Below are 20,268 nucleotides of genomic sequence, written 5' to 3' on the forward strand. Positions count from 1 at the left end.
CAAATAATGGAAATATAGAATTAAGCAAGACAAAGATCACAATTTTAGAGAGAAAAACACACACCAAAAATAAAATATTGGTTGATAGAATGCATCCAATTCAAATAGGCTCAAAATCTCACTGGTTTTGTGTGTTCGAGCTCTAAACCATGTTCTAAAATAAAATTTCTTCAAACAAGTTTTTCAAAAAGTTTCATTCAAATTAGTGAAATGCAATAAAAAGTTTCTTGAAAAAGAAAATATTACTTCAACCAAGTGGTAAGATATGCATAAAATCAAGAAAATATGCAATCAAACATGCAAATGCAATAATGTACTAACAAAGAAAATAAAACATTGGTGTTGAGAAGAAGGTAACTAACCCACAGAAGTCGGTATCGACCTCTCCACACTTAAAGATTGCACCGTCCTCGGTGCATGCTAAGATGTGCAAGTGGACGGGCTGCTACAACTGATGCTTTTCTTTAGAGATTGTTCAGATGGACTTGTTTGTTGCCCCATATAGAGGTTCTTTTCCTTTCCGTTTCCGGTGGCCATCTTAAAAGAAGAGGAGGATGAGAAAGGTAACCCAAAAATAAAGATAAGAAAATAAATAAAGTATGGGTGGGTTAATGCCAAATAATAAGGGTCTCAGTTACATGGTAGCTACAACATGCAAGTAAGAGAACAGTAAAAGCAAATGGTATATCAATAGTGCAAAAGTTGCAACAAAGGGGAAGAATGTGGGTAATGAAAGACAGTGTAAGTTCATGTCAATACAAAAGGAATACAAGTATCATAAAAGATTGACATTGACAGAAAGATAATATCACCCAACATTGTAAAACAAGTCACTGAGCACTAAAATAATGCCAGAAAAGATATAACAGTTGAATAAGAAAATTTAACACCTAATGGAAAAATATCCAAAAAAATATGAATGCAATGGATGAAAGTATGCAAATAAATAAAATAGAATGGAAGATAAGAAGGATGAGAAGTTAAAGAGATAAAGTAAGAAAGAAAGAAGAAAGAAGAAAAGATAGATGAAATTAGGATTAGAAAAGAAAAGATAAGATAGTCGACGCTGATCTGGATAAGTTGTGCGGCGCAGGCGACGCGGATGCGTGAGTGATGCGGTCGCGTGGTGCGCGATAAGGTCAGGTGACGCGGACGTGTGGGTCACGCTATCATGTGGCCTGATTTGTGCGATTGGCACGAGTGCAACCTCGTGTTCGTGCAACTCTCTGTTTCAAACTCATTTTGCCAAAAATCTGGGTGACGTGTTCGCGTGGGTGACGCGATCGCGTGAATGGCCATTTTTGAAAAATAATGCAGACGTGTGAGACACGCGTTTGCGTGGTAGGGCTTGTGCTTCTACAACGAGCTCAGCCCTACTCCGTCATAACTCTTTGCCATGCACCCATTTACGTCGATTTTACAGGGCCACGCGTTCACGTGGATGATGCGGACGCATGGGGAGGCTATTTCGCAAACGACGCGGCATATTTGTGCCTGAGGCACGCCTCCAGCCACACTTTCGCGTGACTCTCTATTCAATTTGTTTTCTTCCCAACGCATTTGTGACGTGGAAGCGTCAGCGACGCCTACGCATCGCGTGCGTTTTTCTCTCTCTTTTTTTTATGCAAAATGCAGAATGCAGTATGCAGATGCTGATGCTGATGTTATGAATAATTCCAGGTTCAATGAAATATAATAAAATAAAACTCAAAAACAAACAAAACTAAATAAAATTATAATTGAAAAAGGAACGATCATACCATGGTGGGTTGTCTCCCACCCAGCACTTTTAGTTAAAGTCTTTAAGTTGGACATTTGTTGAGTTCCTTGTTATGGTGACTTGTGCTTGAACTCGTCCAAAAATCTCCACTAATTTTTGGAATGCCAATAGCCTCCGGGGTCCTAAACTAGGCATGTAAAGCCCTTGAGCAGTTTCAAACAGGTTCTCAGACTCCTGGGGTGTTGAATATCAGAATAGATTCCAGGATCCCAAACCTTGCTTTTGCACCCGTCTTCTTGTTGATCATCACTGTTCCAACCGGGTAACAAGCGATTTGAATTCTCACTAAAGCGTCCAAACAACTTCCTAGACCTATTCAATTGAGCTCTATACCAACCCTTGCATTTAGATTTTGAACTTCCAACCATAACGAACCTAGGATTTTGTTGCCAACCACTAACCACCTCCCTCTTACTCTTAAAGCCACAAAGAGCTCTAAGCTGACCATCTGTCTGAAGTAGTCCATATTCAAGTGAAAAAGTAAAGGTTAAGGATAAGTGTTTTACCCACTTGAATATTGTATTGGATGGTAATGGCCTTGGGAGAGGTGTCTCTAATGAACTTTCAAACTCCACTCCCTTGTGCTCTTCTTTGACAACTTCCACATTTTTGCAAGCTTTTTTAATATCAACCTCTTCCTCTTGGTAGCTTTCTTCCAATTCAATCTCTTCTTCATTGCTCACCAAGGGCATGGGAGGTTGTGCCTCTTCTTCTTGAATCTCTATCTCTTGATCAACCTCTTCCAAGTCTTCAACTATGATATACCTTAGAGGTTGTACACCTTCCTCAACATCAATTTCAAATGTCTTGGAAGGAGGCTCTATGACTTGACCTTCCCATGGAGGTTCAGCATCTCCTAAGTCTGCAACTACTTTTTCCTTTTCAATAATTGCTGCTTTGTCCAGTTGTTTAAGTATCAAATCGTACTCCTCCTTGATGATTTATTTTCTATGACAACTCCCTTCAACTACTCCTTCATCTGCAAAGGTCTCTTCTACCTTCACCTTTAGTGCCTCCTCTAGCTCCTTATGAAGTATGGATTCGTAAAGATGATCCCTTCTCTCTTGTTCCATGTCAATAGCATCATTGGGATCATGTTGCTCTTGGATTGATGTATGTGGGCGCTCTTCCATGGATGGTGGTGATTGGATGAAAAGATCATTATGTGGTTAAAAAAGAAGTGCACTAGAGATTGAGGGTTGATTGTTGAGGGTATTCGGTGGTCCAATTTGGGTGACGAGAGCTTGTATAGCAGAGTTTAGATCGGTAAGTGCTTTCTCCATGGAGGTTTGGGGTGGATAGGAGGGTTCATTTGTTGGGAGAAAGGGTTCATGGTAGGAAGGTGGTTCATCTTGATAATGATAAGGAGATGGTGTATATTGAGGTGGTGGTTCATGAGAGTAATTGTGTTGGAATGGGGGTGGTTCTATGTATGGTTCGTTCAGCTCATAAGGTGGTTGGTATGGTAGATACGGGTTAGGGTCATATGGAGGTGAATGGTGGAAGGGGGCTTGTGAGTATGGTGGTCCAAAGTCATGTTGAGGAGGGAGTTCATAGGCATATGGTGGTGGTTGTTGATAATCAAAAGAGTGCTCACCATAGACATTGCCTTAATATGCATCACAGAATGGTTGTTGATAGTCCATTGGAGATGGTTGTTGCTATGAGGGTTGATCAAATCCTTGTGGCTCCTCCCATCTTTGATTGTTCCAACCTTGATGCGTGTTCTCATTATAGCGTCCATTCCCTACAACATAATTTGAACTAAACTCATAGCGAAAGGGGTGAGAATTCATAGTAGCTAATAAAAATTAAAAACAAAAATAAAAATAAAAACAAGTAAAAGCATATATTTACAATAACAAATAATAAGGCACACGTTTGTAATTTCCCGGCATCGGCGCCATTTTTGACGTTCGAATTTTCTATCGGTAAAGAAATTCACAAATATAATCGCGTTGTAAGTATAGTTTCTAAACCAACAGAGAATCCTTTTGTACAAAAGTTAGGTTGTCACTTAAGTAAACCCAATAAAATTGATAACCGAGTATTCAAAGCTCGGGTCGTCTTCTCAAGAAATTACAGGGAGGTATGTTTATTATTGGTTATGAAAAATTGTATATTTTTGGGTTTTTTGAAATATTGAGCAAGGAAAATAAATTGCAAGGGAAATAAATTAATAATTGAAAAACTCTTAGCAAGGTATGAGAAATGGAATTCCTATCCTAGTTATCCTTATCAGGTGTAATGAGAATTGGGTTTCAACCCCACTTGGTCAGCCTTTACTAAACAAAGGAAGGTCAAGTGGACTAATTAGCTTGATCCTCAAGTTCTAGTCAATCCCTATGGAAAGACTATCTTTAGAGTGATCCAAATCAATCAGTAATTCCAATTTCAATCAACAGCTGAGTTTGATAACTCAAGTGTTACCAATTACTTAGCCAAAGCCAAAAGGGAAAATAAATCTAATTTAAATTGAAAGTATCATAAATAGAATAAAACAATCACGAATCTAAAATACCTCAAATTATATTAAATAGAAAATCAATCTAAACATAAAGAGTTCATAAACTAAATTGAGAAAATAAATAAAAGGAACATTGAACCTGTGATTGAAGAAGACGAAATCCTAATTCCTTTAAGAGGAATCCTAATCCTAAATCCTAAGAGAGACGAGAGAACCTCTCTCTCTAAAAACTACATCTCAAAACTAAAATTGTGAATTATCAACTTCTGCTAAGTATGGATGCATTCCCCCACTTTATAGCCTCTAATCTGCATTTTCTGGGCTGAAAAATGGGTCAAAAACAGCCCAAAAATCGTTGATTGTGAAATCTATCACGTACAAGTTGCTGCAAAGTCACGCGGAAGCGTTGTCCACGCGTTCGCACGGATTGGGTTTTTGCCAGGTCACGTATCCGCGTGATCCACGCGTTCGCGTCACCTGGATTCGAGGTAGCTATAACAAATTATATATTGTTGCGAAGTCCCAGACGTTAGCTTTCCAACGCAACTGAAACTGCGTCATTTGAAACTCTGTAGCTCAAGTTATGGTCAATTAGTACCAAGAGGTCAGGCTGGACAGCTTTAGCAGTTCCTTCAGTTTCTTGTATTCCTTCTACTTTTACATGCTTCCTTTCCATCCTCTAAGCCATTCCTGCCCTGAAATCTCTGAAAACACTTAACACACATATCACGGCATCGAATGGTATAAAAGAGAAATTAAAATACATAATTTAAAGCTTTAGGAAGCAAGTTTTCAATCATAGAATAAAATTGGGAAGGAATTGTAATATCATGCAATTCATATGAATAAGTGGGTGAAAAGCTGATAAAAACCATTCAATTTAGCACAAGATAAACCATAAAATAGTGGTTTATCAGCAACCCTATTCTTGTCCTCTCTTGGACAAGCGTGGTCATCGTTGAAGGTTTTGATTTGCCAACATGTGTTCTCATGATCTCTTGATGCATAAGCGACCCAAGGACAATCACTGACCTTACAAACCGCCCTGCATCTTATGTTGTCCTTTTTCACTAGCTTTATACTTCGACCCTCATGGATTGTGTATTCCCTCACAGCTTCTCTAAATTTCCATTTCGTTCTGAATTTCATGCCAACCTCAAGATGCAACTCTCCAAACCTTGCACCCTCCCTAAATAGCGGACATGCCTCCTCAGAATCATTTCCTTCCTCCAGCTCATCTTCTGAGTTCGGAGGCATTTTCATCTCTTCTGAGTGCCAAAAATTGATGTCATCTGAGTCAACACCTGGTTCTAGTCCATCATCTTCCACTTCATCAACACAACCCACGAAGCTAAGATCAACTTCAGCGTCGCTTACCTCCTGCACCAAACCGTCATCTTCATCCAATATCTTCTCCTTCCCTTTCCATACTGGATTAACATTTCTAGTCCCCACATCTGATTGTACCTTGTGTCTTCTAATCCTACTACCAGTTTCATTATCATTCCCTATAGCCTCAGAATAAGAGGAACTACCCTCATCCAGTCCTGGCTTAAAAAGGCTATCCTCGTCACTGTCAGAGGAGTCAGAAGACACATCAAATGGAATTTCATTGTTAAACACTTTGCTCCTGGATCCTTTAGCAGCAGACCGTGTACAAGGTCTCCTGGAAATACTTGATCTCTTCATAGGCTGGCTGGATCTGGTGGGTTTGGTGTGCTTGGTGGACTTGGTGGTCTTGGTGGTCTGGGTGCGCTTGGTGGGCTTGGTGGGCTGGTATAGTCTATTGGGTTTCGTTGCCTTGGGGGGGTTGGTTGTCTTGGGAGGTTTAGTGTTTTTTGTTGGCACCTTGGGCTGGGTAGGAGTCTTTGACACTGGCTTTGGCTGTGTGACTTCAGATATAGTATGAACTTTAGTGTTAGAGTGTGATGGTACAACCTTCGGGGTGGGAGCAACTATGAGTGCATGAGTCTCAATCGGTTGAGGACTGACAACAGCATCTTTAGCATTACACCCCTCTCCACCATCTTCATCCAAGTACACAACTGTGTTACCTCCCTCTAACACCTCCAAAACTGACACTCCATGCTCGAAATATACATCAATCATTCCCTCGTTCGTCCTAGCATATTTCACCATCTCTCTTATCTCTTTGTCACTGTTTATATTTCTCAACCCATTATCCAAGCGTTTTTCAGGCACATGCCACCAACAATGCGTTATGTCATTATACCCAAGCTCCTTATGGTAGTTCCGTATGAAGAATACATCCAGCGTGTCAATTTCTAGATCACCTAAACAGGCCTTGTTGTCCAGTGAATAAATCATAACCCCTTCTGCATTCTTTTTGAAGTCACCCCCATGATGAAACATGATGTCCAACATCTCCTCCTTCTGCAAGAAATTTATAGTTTTTACTTAATACAGGCAGAATTTGAAAGCCTACTAATGCATTATAAAAAAAATAACATCAACACCTCAAGAACACATTTTTTACCATATCCCTATTTCATTCCGGTTAAATATAGTAACCCCACAAACCCCAGCTAACCTTCAAACCCTGGACACTACAATGACACCAACACTACCAAACCTCAGACATATAAACAACTTGCATATCAACAACCAACACTGAATCGAAAATGCAAAGTACAAAAAAAGGGAGAGAGATTACCTTGAATACGATCACAAAGTCCGAATCTCTTGCTTTTGGTGATGGAGGGGGAAGAACGAAAACCTCTAGCTTCTTCTTCTCTCAAACTTTTTCAACCCAGGAATTAGAACCCTATGGTTACGCCATTGATGATTATACGAAGATGGAGTCAGAGGGTGTAAGAAGAAGAGACAAGTGATGTTTGTATTGGCAAGAAAACTGATATTCATGCTAAATAATGTCAAAACAACATCGTTTTTGGCTATCAATGGCGCCAAACCAAAACGACGCTATTTCGGAGTCCTCCAGTATGGCAAATTGAGTCAACGTCAGCGCTCCAGTGATGAGTCATCACCAGAAATATACCTAGGGACCACTTTGAGTGCTCGGAGTTCTATCTGGAGGACTACAATGGGAAAATCGGGATCTTAGGGATTACTATGGGTATTTGCTTGAATATCAGGGACGACTATGGGTATTTACTCGAGCAATCAATTCGGTCATACGACTGAGTCACTGAATCACTGGTTCAACCGATGGATCACAGATTGAACTGAATAACCCGATAACATTAAAAAATAAAAACATAAATCATATTAGCCAACAAATTACCTAATTAAAAGTAATTAATATCCTATCATATTAATTAGACTTCTCTATATTCTCATTAGCATATCAATTATCAGTTATGTATTCTTGATAATATCTTATATATGGCTGATACTACCTCCATTAAAAAAAAGGGACATGAGGCAATATGGAAATAACATGGATTTTTTTAAATAAATAAAATAGATATTATAATTACTAATATACGTATTTTTTAGAGTATTTACGTTTTTCTACACTAAATCTTAGTATAAACGAGATAAATATGACCATATTTACGAGATAAAGCACGCATACATCTCCACATATCACGTTTATAAATGTGTTGTGAAACGTACTCTCGTTTATCGTGTAAACAAAATATGGCTATACTTATCTCGTTTACACTGTAAACGAAATAAGGCTTAATGGCGCCAATAAATAGAACTCGTTGACCGCATCTCTAACCCCACTCATTATTGACGTTTCTCTCATTTCTCTCTTTCTCTAGCCATTTTATTGATATTTCTGACTTCTGTGGATGTTATGGCACATAATCCTGACATCATCCACTTAAAGGCTAGCCGGCACATTATGGGAGCCATCGATACTAGCATCCTATACCCAAATTCTACTAACCTATTTTCACTTCAACGTTACCAAGAACTACTGATATATTGGAGTCGGTACAAGTATCAAAACAAACCCTCTTGCACTTTCTATTAGTCTTTCCCAAATTAGAAGCTTGTTGCTTCTCCCATGATTGATTTCTAATTATCTATTTGAATCAACATTGATTCCCTCAATTGAATCATGTTGTTCCACAACCTGTTCTTGAGCGGCTTTTTTCCTCATCTTCTTGCTTCTCTTCTTGTACTTCTTTGTCCCATTTATATCACCAGAACTACTAAATGGTGAAGTTACACTGCACATCAGATAATCTAATTCCTTTTTGTGAATTCTGAAGTTTAGTATTTTCAGCATAATCACTGTATTTATTTCTTTCAAGCTCTTTTAAGGCTTCCAGCAAATCTTCTTGATTTTTGCTGATCACACCAGCACTAAGAGGCTTTAATACAATTGAAAAGAACATCAATAAATAGTCAAGGTACAGTATCCTAAATTTATGTATGAATAATCCGGGGCTCCAATTCTCTCCTTACCTGCAATTTAACAGGACTTGAAAATAATTCAAGAGAGCAGGCCTTTGTGTCCACTCAAACAGCTCACTATTAAAGAGATCAAAAGAGGTTTTATTTTGCACCTCATCCTACATGAAAATAGTAAGAAGCCAAGAAATAAAATCTGTAATTTATTATAAGTCTCTTCTAAAGTAATCTGATTTTAACCATGAAAACTCAATTTCCAAATTTTGTTCTGAGTGGCTTCAATAACGTTTATCACCAACTAAGGGTGTGTTTGTGAAACACGTTGGAGAGCATAAAAGTGTGTTTCAATGTTTTGAACGCTGTTCTTTGATATTTAGCAACTTTTCTTCTCTGAACGCCAACATAATTCTGCATCCCAAAAGTTCGTTCACTAGAAGTAAGAAATTGTAGCTTCTGCGTTTACTCAAGGTACGTTTAGGTTCGTTGTTAATTATTATTGGTTTTTCCATAATTTTTTCTAAATAAATACTGAGAATATTAAAACAATTATTCTAATTTTTGTGCATTGTTTACTATTTTAATTTTTTATAATATGTATTATTGTTTCTATTAGAAATGATAAATTAAATAAAAAATTAATTATAAATAATAATAAAAATATAATTTGTAAAAAATTAGAACCTAAAATAATAATAAAAATAAGATTATTAAGAGTACTTAAAAAGATTACTAAAATATATTATTTTATATATTATTTTTAATTTAATAAATAAATATTAATTTTTACTATGAAAAAAATACTTAAAAGTTGTCAATTTTTATATGTTATTTTTAATTTCATAAATAAATATTAATTTTTATTATAATAATAATAAAAAATTATAATATACTAAAATAGAGTACTATAGAAAAATATTATATAAAAATACTAAAAAATATAAAAAAATTAAATATACTTAAAAAATAATATTATAATTTAATATTATATTTTTTAATAATTAATAATTAATTATTTATCTAGAAGTGATTTTAACTAATATTATCCAAACAATATTTATTTTATTAAAATCAATTTTAGTAAAAATTGCCAAATATAAATCACATTGACACAAACTCACTTTTATCCAAAATCAATTCTATAAAATCACTTTCATTCAAACTCCAATTTGCCCAAAGTAAATCCAAACACACAGCAAGTAGTTGAACAGTTTAAACCATGAGACTGGGAAGTGCTTTTCATCAGCCATATAAAACAAACAGTTACTGAAAAAAAAAAAAGGGTGTACAATTTCATAGTTTATGACGACGTATTCAGTTGCTATAACAACCCATTAGTTACTGATAATGTCAGTTAGTCGGATTTTCATCATCATAGTCCTTGGGATCACTGAATGAAGGAGGGCTTGGTGTTGGGCTTTCATCTATAAGCTTTTCCCCGAAAGTTTTCTGACTTAAATTCTCAACACCTTCCTCCTCTCTTAACCAAAAGAAAGGTGAAAGAACAGGTACATCTATTTCACTTTGGAGAGGGTTTTCATTTGCAGTATCAGTATCCTTTTCTTTTCCCTCTTTTTTAGTTTCACAGAGGGAGTCTTCGGAGCTTGAATTTTTTAATGGAGTTTCGGAAAGAGGATCTTGTGGCACCTGAACCCTTTTCTAGCTGGAAGAGAAGGTTTTGCAGTGTCAGGAACATTCTTCTTCCCTGACACATTGTTTTTGAGGGTTTTCCTTTTCTGAGCAGGGTTTCGATGACTTCGAGTAGCATCCTCTCTACCACAGTCAGCATCAGCTTGACATTGCGTTTCTTCATCTGCCAGGTAACTAAATGTCAGTAAAGTATAAAAAGGAGGATATAAATGCATATGCTTGAAAGCATATTCCTATATTTGAAACAAAGCTAGAACTTGAACCTATAAACCCACAGGCAAATTAGCTTGCAACTAAAAGATAGCACAGGCATATGCTTATTACAACACATCAAATCAATAAAATAGTGCATAATGCAAATAAAAACTTGAACACAAGTCATAATAATTTGGAAGTAGGTGAAGTTATACATAGACAAAAACAGATGGGAAAAGCTAACCTGGAAACTTAGAGTGATGCGGATTCTGGGTGAGGAATAAGTTCATACCAGAAGAGCGTTCCATTCTTTTGTAAATGTTGACCAAGTTGAGCGAACGAGGACTAGGACGAATCTCTTCAGACAAAATAACCAAAATTACTAAAAGAACCTTTAAGATAAAGAAAGGAGGTAAGAGGAGGAGGGGTACCTCGAGGGAAGAAGGGTAGTTTATAGACAGGGCAATCAGAAGACAACTTCATAGACTTGACGATACAAAAGCTGAAACCACCAAAATTGAATAACAAACACATAAGAATGCTTCATTTCGGATTTTGTATAACGAATAACAAGAAGAAGAAGAATACTTACTTGCAGAAGACATGGCTGCATGGGAGACTAGCCGGAGAATTCAGCAAACTTAAACTTCACAGATCATACAAAACAACGAAAAGAAATTAATTAATTAATTAATTGTACTATGAGGATTATTAGCATAAGATTAGAAAGAGAGTGTGTGAATACCAAATGGGGCACTGGAGTTCTCTTCCCATTTCCTCCAGATCCTACGATTGGCCATTGTTATACTCGATTGACAGATCAAAGAAGGGCGAAAACGATTCTGATTCTATTCAGTTTATATCGAAAGAGAGTTCAGAATATTTGTGCTTCAAATAAATAGTTTTGCAGCGATTTTTATTATTTGAATTTGAAGGTGTGCCAACTCATTTCCTTCGCGCCTCTGTTTTGCAGTGCAAGCTTAAGAGTTCACAAATTTATGGTTTGATTCCATCCTTTAAGCTATTTCACCTAAAATTATCAAATAGTGTTTAACTTTCATTACATCCAATATTACCAGTAATCTTTACATGAACATGAACCACCTCTAAAATGGTGGAACCTACTACGATCCCTGATAACAATCTCTCTACCATAAACCTTTGATATGAGTTTTATAGCCATATGACAATCTGCACAAACCCTCAAGTTCTTCATGACCCTAATTGGGGTCCCTGGTGGTGTATTTAGGATCATAAAAGCGATTGCCACCTTTTCACTGTGATAAGACAAAGCTTGCTCCTTCTCCTCTTCCTCTATGTCTGCAAGTACATTTGCAGTGTGAGGAACATAACCTTCTAACTTCAGCAACTCTGTGATTTTCTCTAACAGTGCATATACATCCTTACTCTGAGGATGAGACCTGTCGCCCATAGTAAACTCATAAACCCGATTTCCCAACTCCACCATGCTATAGCCAGGTGTTTTCCTAACACCATCCTCTAGCATTGATCTTCTTACTGTCTGTACATCCGACCAACGGTGTTCGGCCGCATAAATATTCGAGAGAAGCACATAGTCCCCGCTATGTTTAGGCTCTAACTTCAAAAGGTGTGATCTAGCTATCTCCCCTAGGCCTAAATGACCATGGATTGTGCATGCTCCCAATAAGGTCCTCCAAATAACAGAATTTGGCTGCATTGGCATGTTCTGAATATATTCATATGCTTGTTTCACTAAACCTGCCCTACTCAGCAGGTCCACCATGCAGCCATAGTGTTCTATCCTTGGCATGATTCCATATTCATCTTTCATCCTTCTAAAGTAATTAAACCCTTCATTCAACATTCCACAGTGGCTGCAAGCATACAAGACACCAACAAAAGTAATCTCACTAGGCTTAACTCTTTGTTCTTCCATCTCTTTGAAAAACTCAAGTGCTTCCTCCCCAAAGCCATTCACTGCCAAGCCAACAATCAAAGAAGTAAAAGAAACCACATTCCTTTCTCTCATCTCGCCAAAAACTTGTTTCGCCTCCCTGATGCTCCCACACTTGGCATAAAAGTCCAGCAGTGAATTGTTCACATGCATGTTCTCTGTCAATCCTACCTTCAACAAGAACACATGTACCCTACGTCCTAATTCTAGAGCTCCAAGTTCAGCACAAGCAGATAAAAGGCTAACCATAGTGAACCCATCCGGCTCCAGTCCCTTCGTGTTCATCTCCCTGAATAGTGTCAAGGCCTCACTAGGCCTGCCATTAAGAGCAAACCCATTAATCACAGAATTCCAAGCCACAAGATCTCTTTCCACCATTGACTCAAACACCTTGTGTGCGCTTTCTGTGTCGCCGCAAACAGCATACATGTGAAGCAAACCGTTCTGAACAAACATCAAAGACCCAAACCCTTTTCTCACTGTAACTGAATGTATAGCTTCCCCTTCTCTAACATTCAAAGACTTGGCAACAGCCTTGAGAAGAAAAGGGTAAGTGTGAGTGTCAGGCTCAACACAAGACACCGACATTTTACGGTAGAAATGAAGTGCAGGACTTGGGTCATCACTTTCAGCATAACCCCTTATCATGGTGTTCCAAGTGAACACATTTGGGTCATGCAATACAGCAAACACATGGTAGGCATAAGACATGGGTGCAGAGAGGGATACAATAGTAAAAATGAGATGCTTGCCCATGTCAGGGTTGTGGAGTGGGACACCATGCCTAAGTGAGTATCCATGGATTTGCCTTAGTTTGGATATGGAAGATGCCCAAAACTGCAATAGAGCAATGCATTTTGTGACAATATGGGGTACTGGGTTCTGTGTGGCAGTTGATGATGATGATAAGAAGGTTGAGGAACATAGGTGAATTTTGGGGTTCAACGGCTGAGATGTGTGCACCAATGAGGAGAGCTTTGAGTATAGTCTCATGTTACATCGTACGATACTACAACATGCTAAGGATTTGATATGTTAATGTTCGCTTAGATCGAGTCTATATTGTTCAATGTGTAATCTGAATATAGTGCTGCCTCTTTTTTCTCCCTTGGAAAGGATCCACTCCCTTTTAAAAGAATACAAAATAGTGAAAATACAGACGTAGTTTTTTATGGCATAATAATAGTCTTATATGGCATATATATATTTGAAGATGAAAATTTCAAACTTGAAGCAAAATGGCATAAGATTATATAATTCGAGTTATTAAGCAATTGAGCATATGACATATTTTCACACTAATGATCATAAGTTGAATAAGAAATATAAGACACTGGATTACACTTTCAATAAAAAAATTTATATCACAATTTCATATCTTCCACATCATTATTGACCAGCAAAATAAGGATCAATAACTTTACAATCAAGTAATAAATATAGACATATTAAAACTCCAAACAATAATTTTGACAAAGATACAAGTATTTTGAACAGAACTTTTTCAGAGCACGCAATATTTATTGGCAGAAGAGTTGGCATAAAATAAAATAAAAAGAAGCAAAGTCAATCAAATATTTCCCATAGTCGACGAAGGAGGATGATCAAAGGTCTCCCAGTTGGTTGTAACAACAACATGCTTTATTCTTGCATTAGATATCTTAAGTGCATCCAATGTTTCAACACATTTCTGCACTTTCTTTTCTTGAAAATATGTAACCATCAAATTTAGCATATAACTCATCATTCCTCTTGAACTTGTGTGATAATAAAGAATGGAATTAAATACCTGAACACTTTTTTGTGCAGAAACATCTCCTGTAGAAATGCTTTTTAACTTGATTGCTTGTCTCATAAACATCTCAATTAGTGTCGAAATCTGAGTCCCCATTCGAAATGGACTTGTCAATTGCAGACACCTCTATAGATCAGGGAAACAGAAACAAATTGAGTTATATGTGTGTTCATTATGCATTAATGAGAGGAACTTATTATAGGGGGTTGTGCTCTCTATAAATTTTAATATAGCCTAATCAAATCAAAATAAACATACAATGAAGACCATTAAACGTCTTAACCTACATAATTTGTGAGCATAATTCAACTGCCCTGTGTCCACCAAATTACGAAAGAGTTGCATAGGTATGTATCTGTTGTGCGAGGTGGTCGAGTTGGAGGATAATATCGTTGATTGCGCCAGTCGCAGTCTGAATCTTAGCGTTCCTACGCATCTGTATGAATCTGCGTTGGATGCTCGAAAGGTCTTCAATCAGAACCAAGTTTGATCTGTCTTTCACTCCGCAAATGTCTAAGTACTCTCCGTTCTCTCTCTCTCTCTTCCTCTGTACACCAAGCTCTGTTCATCAACCTGCAACCCCGTTTCCACGCTCAGAATCTTCACCTCGAGGAAACTGCTCATGCAACTCACACTGATCTCATACCTCAATCCACCGTAAGCAATTCGAAGCCTCAACTTCGGTCTCGGAGCATCATCGCTCCTTTTCTACACCAACATTCCCCCGGGCCTCACCTCCCACTCTGTCTCTTCATTACTACTCCTAACACCATCGCCATGCACATTCACTTTCTTTCTCACCATTTTTTAAATTCTTAACTTTCCCGGCAAAACAACAAAATATCTGAATTGAATCAATGAGTGAAGTTGCCGACAGAAACAAGTTTGTAAATGGTTTTATGGTTGGATTTTATATCTAACAAGTGGGGAATTTATGTGTGGCATTTGGATTTGGGTATGATGTGATTTTGAATGCGGGAGAGCCAATCCTAGTCGTTGGTGGGATCAAGGTCAAGAGATCTTAGGCCATTTCCGTGATGGGGACATGTAATGTTAAGATTTGTTAATAGGATCTAACAACTTGCAGTCAAGTTATTTATAACGAATGAAAGTGATTAACTTCTTGAATAAAGAGAAATATTCTTAGGTCCTAAGAAATACCTTCCTTCTATTTTATCAAATGAATTTATGTTGGAAGAGTATATTACTAGACAAGAATCAATTAGTGACACTTCTACCATTTAGTAACGACAAAGCAGTGTGTCAGCAATAATAATCTGTTGAGAGAGGTGCTTTGTTTGAAGATGGATGGCTGCTAAATTAGGGTTCAAACGGAAATTGTGTTTGACATGTCTGTTGAAAAATGATATGATAAGCTACCATTGAGATAATCCACAAAAACATGAAGGAAACTCTAACCCTACTAGTTAAACTGAAATCTCTCCATAAGTAAAGATACGATACAATATTATCCGACACAAGTGGTCAAAATATTGAGCCAAGATCTATTTGCATCCTTTTTTTTCTATTTTAGGACCTTATCCATTTTTGGAGGCAATGTACCAAAGTCCAATACAGGGCCACAGGGTAGCAACTAGCAAGAGCCCCCTCGTTAACAAAGCCTAAAAGAACTTCGAAAAAAAAAAAACGCACAAACACATGCTTTTATGTGATTTTACCTGCCAAATCAAGCATATTCAAAAAAATTCGTTACACATTAATATCCTCTCTGAAATTTCGGACAGCAAAATTGAATCCTCTTCGTCCTATTTCATCTCCACTTAACAACAACCTATGAGTATATTTGATCAACCCAACAAAGTGGCATCCAAACCCCATCAACTACAATCAAGTTATGTAGCTCTATAATCAAGGAAAAGACGTAGCTTTTGTATAAGCATCTCACGGGTACCAAAAGCTGGTTTCCCATTGGTGATCCAGTCCTTCTCAAGAAGGCTTGCTTTAGCACCAGCTAACATCTCATCATGGAATGCTGATACTATTTGGTATATTGAAGTCCTTAGAACATCAGCAATAACATAAGCTTTTGAGTTTACTGGGCCACTTCTTCTTTTACCAGATGAAACATCCACCCTTCCACCGTTCATTGTTGCCCATCTGATACCGGCAGGTCCCAATAGCTGGTGCGGGGACTGCAGGTTTGTTTTCTTTCCCATGAAATTTTCAACAGCTAGAAGACAGGATATCAACGTTGAAATTACGGCAGCATTACTCCCAGAGAGCTGAGCAACCCCAAACTTATCTTCTTTGCGTGAACAGGCAGTCAGTGAGGCAACAGACCTTGAACACCACGTGTAAAGCTGCATATAAGTAACACAAGGTCTTAATAGGTCACGTGCAAATTCACAATGCTGAGTTAAGTGAACTTTGTTACTAGCGGCCATGATTAGTGATTACTAGGAATGGCAACTGATGACAATGGTCATTTGTGCACATTTACACACCCAAAACAAAAACATGAAATGGTTGTGCACTCATGCTATCCACCTTTAACCACTTGCAATATCCTTATCAATTTTGGCAGAATGGCAGGTAGATCGCTAATAATGATCAGACTTTTGTGGAGTCAAGTCACAAATCGTCAAAATCCTATTTCTATGCAATTCTAAAGTGGCACATGTCTCTTTACACCTCTTTCCAAAACTGTGTATGTTGGCTCCACAACTTCTAAATAAGTTTCAACTTTCAACCATACTAGATAAAAACTGAAGATAAAGTAAAGAGGGCCAACAAACACTGTAACATTGTGAATGCGCCAGGCATATACAATCCAAGATTCCTAACTTTTAAGGTTTTTGTTACTTAAGTTTAAAAATTCAGTGTAATCACAAGAACTGCCAAAACTTTCTAGTTAAACAAAGAAAAAGTTAAATGAACTAGCAAATCTTTCTAGTTGTACCAAAAAGACAAAGTTAGTTAGCTACAAGTAAACAATATAAATATAGTTAGATATGCCCATACCTGGAGAAGCTGCAATTGTTCTAAGCACTTTGAATCAATTCGTGGATCAGTTGGAGAGGATAACTGATTCGATAGCTGTGCAGGTTTGTCAACAGAATTTCCCATGCCTTCACTAAATATTGTGGCAAGTTGCTCCAGTGGCTTCAAGCACACAGCAATTACTCTTTTGTAAGTCTCACCAGTTTCTTCAAAAAATGCTGCACGCCTCCAAGTGTCAACATTTTTTTCGCATACCATACAGAGATCAAGATACGCAAGATAGCGTAGAAGAGATGTTGGATCACTCTCCTCCAAAGCTAAAAGGAGATGTTCAGTTGGATTTGTTTCTGCTGCTGCTGAACCTTTTGGAGGTGCAAATATGGATCTCTTTGTATGTAAAACCTACATAGCAATCAACAGAAACTTCAATCAGTAAGCAATAACGTTTTCCTTAATAAAAAAGACCCAGAATTCTATAACTAGTCACTAGTTCAAGGATACATATATACAGAGCTGATTACAAGTTTTTTAGAGGACAGAGTAATGCATGGCTGCTTTCAGAGTTATTTCTTTATTAATATATCACATATATTTAGTCATGAGTCACTGTGCATCTTATAATTTTCTGCAATTCCTGCATTACACAGTGAGAAGACACGACTTACATGAATGTGTGCAACTGTTTGAGTCAATAAAACATCTCAGATATAATGCTAAAATATGCTGCGTAGATCAGAATCCAATTCTAATATAGAAGAGAGATCCTAAATATCATATCTGAAGAGATATTATACATATCATGATGCTGGCACAGCATATTACTGACAAACACAAACTAGTTGAGACAAATGTGCAAATACAATAATATTGGGTTCATTAACGAAACAAAGTTACGCATCTAAATGACTAAAACCAAATGAATTACTAATATTTATAAGTAACTTGAAACAGTTAACAAATACATAAGAAGCATGTTGCAGAAACCAACCCGGTGCAAGTGATGAGTCAATTCCCAACAGAAGAAGATAGCAAAAGTGGCAATAGAAAAGACGATCTGCTCGGTGAAGTATCTCTGTAGTGAAATGATGTACTTAAATGGATGTGGGAGAAGCTCTAATAAAATAGCTGAGAAGACGGAAGCCACAATGGAAAGCTTGAGAGCGCGCCTACCAGCCGAAGGAACTCCCATTTTGAAGCTGAAGTAAGGTGGCCGCTGCACAATCAAAAGCAGTTATAGACAGAAACGCATTAAGAAGCTTTAAGTGAGGGAGATAGAGATAGAGAAAGTGACCTGAATGATGGGAAACTCCAAAACCCATCGACGCTTCAAAACGTAATGCAAACCAAAAAGTAAACCAACGAAGAAACCCCTCAACCCGACCCTTCCAATCATCCAAAAGCCCTCACCAATGGCTTGAAGCCCGCATAGGGACACCGCTGCCGCCAGACCAGAAGCTGCGGAGGCGGCCGCGAAGAGCACGAATGATAAGGAAACCTTAGCACGGGCGCGAAAGTGGGCGGAGTCGGGTGTGGCGGAGTCGGAGGGGATGAAGAGGAAGCGGAGGAGATGGGCAGCGAGTTGAAGAGGGGGGGCGGGGCGGCGGGGGTGGGGGGAGGCGATGAGGGAGAGAGTGGAGGAGAAAAGGAGGAGGGAGAAGTGGAAGGTGAGGAAGGAGAGGGAGGAAGTGAAGAGTGGCCAGAAAGAAGAAGAAGAAGAGAGGAAGGGTTTGAAGAGGAGGAAGATGAGGGTTGAGGGTATGGATTGCCAGATCAAGAAGCTCATGAAACGATTCTTCAGTAACACCTCCGGAGACGACATTGACATTGACATTGACATCTTCTACTGCTCTGCTCGAATGATTTTCAAATTAGCTTTGTATCCAACCGCCCCTTACCCCTACCACTCCTCTTTCTTCTTTTTTCTACTACTCTAGAAAGTATATATGAGAATCGAATCGGTTATCAACCCATTTTAGTCGGTGATTTATTAGTTCAATTCATGGTTCAATTGAAAAAATAGTTTTAAAACAAAATAATAAATAAATTATAAATAAATATTTTAAAATATAATTATAGTCTAAACTAAATTTTAAAATATTTTTTAAATTTAAAATATTATATAAAATATCATTAATTAAATCTATATAATCTTGTTAAAATACAAACACAAAATTTTAAATGGTTTTAAATAATTATTATTCCTACTACGGTCAAACACAATATTTTCATAAAATCCTTAAGATCGAAAAACCATAACACTAGTACTCTTTTGGTTGGTATTAGAAAACAAAACTTTAATCCTCTCAATACAGTAATTCCACATCAGATTCAAAGCAAGTAAAACCAAGGAATTCTAAATGTATATTCTAAGAAATGATGAATAAACCAAACGTGAGAGCGGTTTTCACGTAAACTAAAAGTTAGTTGACAGAGTTACATAATATAAAGCTGTCAAAATTATTATAACTAACTACATACATCAACTAAGAAGTAAGAACTTTAATCCTTTAGTCCTTCAAAACAATCAATTAAATATAATTTATAGTTCAATGAAGCCCTGTTTGCACTACATTACAAATGTTGAGTAATTATTTTGTCGATTTTTAGCAAATCGATGGTAGTTCGATTTTAATGGTCTGTGTGCGAAATTTACTCTTCTTTGCTGGTACTAATTCTTCTAAAAGTGCATCAAAATGTTTTCTATTAGATAAGTTTTAAGAATAAAAAAATTAATTAAACTTTGTAAATTGAAGAAGTCATAAAAAAGAAATAAAATTTTCAAAAGAAAAATCAATTATAAATAAAAAATAACTTGCATTGAAATTTAAAAGAAAATAATAAAATGCCTTTGATTAGAGCAAAGGACTTCAACATGAAAGATTTAAATGCAAAAGAATAAATTGAACAATGAAAATAAAAAGAACTTAGAAAATAAAATTACTTAAAATGTTAAATTTGCCTAAAAGTAAATTAAAAGAGTGAAAAGATGGAAGGAACCCTACAGAAAAGTTACTCGATTGCAGACTCGAGAATTCACTGGGATGTGAGTGTGCTTGAGTGTTTTTTCTGAGTAAAAGTTCCAACCCTTATTCCCTAACGCTTCCTAATATTTATAATCTATCTTTCGTAACTGACAA

General features: G+C 37.2%; 2 protein-coding genes across 2 annotated transcripts; both read right to left on the reverse strand.

Moving 5' to 3' along the window:
• Positions 1 to 9,700: 9,700 nt before the first annotated feature.
• Positions 9,701 to 15,257, reverse strand: LOC112715209 (pentatricopeptide repeat-containing protein At4g21065). The gene is made up of 6 exons (XM_025766973.3): positions 14,458 to 15,257; positions 11,185 to 14,296; positions 11,032 to 11,085; positions 10,871 to 10,941; positions 10,684 to 10,797; positions 9,701 to 10,407 (listed from the first exon to the last, which is right to left on the reverse strand). Exon 2 carries the CDS (start codon positions 13,366 to 13,368, stop codon positions 11,512 to 11,514), a length of 1,857 nt encoding a protein of 618 aa, XP_025622758.1. The 5' UTR covers positions 13,369 to 14,296; positions 14,458 to 15,257; the 3' UTR covers positions 9,701 to 10,407; positions 10,684 to 10,797; positions 10,871 to 10,941; positions 11,032 to 11,085; positions 11,185 to 11,511.
• Positions 15,258 to 15,652: 395 nt separating this feature from the next.
• LOC112715210 (uncharacterized) lies at positions 15,653 to 19,088 on the reverse strand. Its single transcript, XM_025766974.3, has 4 exons — positions 18,423 to 19,088; positions 18,120 to 18,344; positions 17,153 to 17,533; positions 15,653 to 16,491 (listed from the first exon to the last, which is right to left on the reverse strand). The coding sequence occupies exons 1-4, from the start codon at positions 18,966 to 18,968 to the stop codon at positions 16,024 to 16,026; spliced, it is 1,620 nt and encodes a 539-aa protein (XP_025622759.1). The 5' UTR covers positions 18,969 to 19,088; the 3' UTR covers positions 15,653 to 16,023.
• Between the last annotated feature and the right edge of the window lie 1,180 nt (positions 19,089 to 20,268).

This window comes from Arachis hypogaea, chromosome 10 (genome assembly GCF_003086295.3).
Source record: "Arachis hypogaea cultivar Tifrunner chromosome 10, arahy.Tifrunner.gnm2.J5K5, whole genome shotgun sequence".
In the NCBI taxonomy this organism is placed as follows: Eukaryota; Viridiplantae; Streptophyta; class Magnoliopsida; order Fabales; family Fabaceae; genus Arachis; species Arachis hypogaea.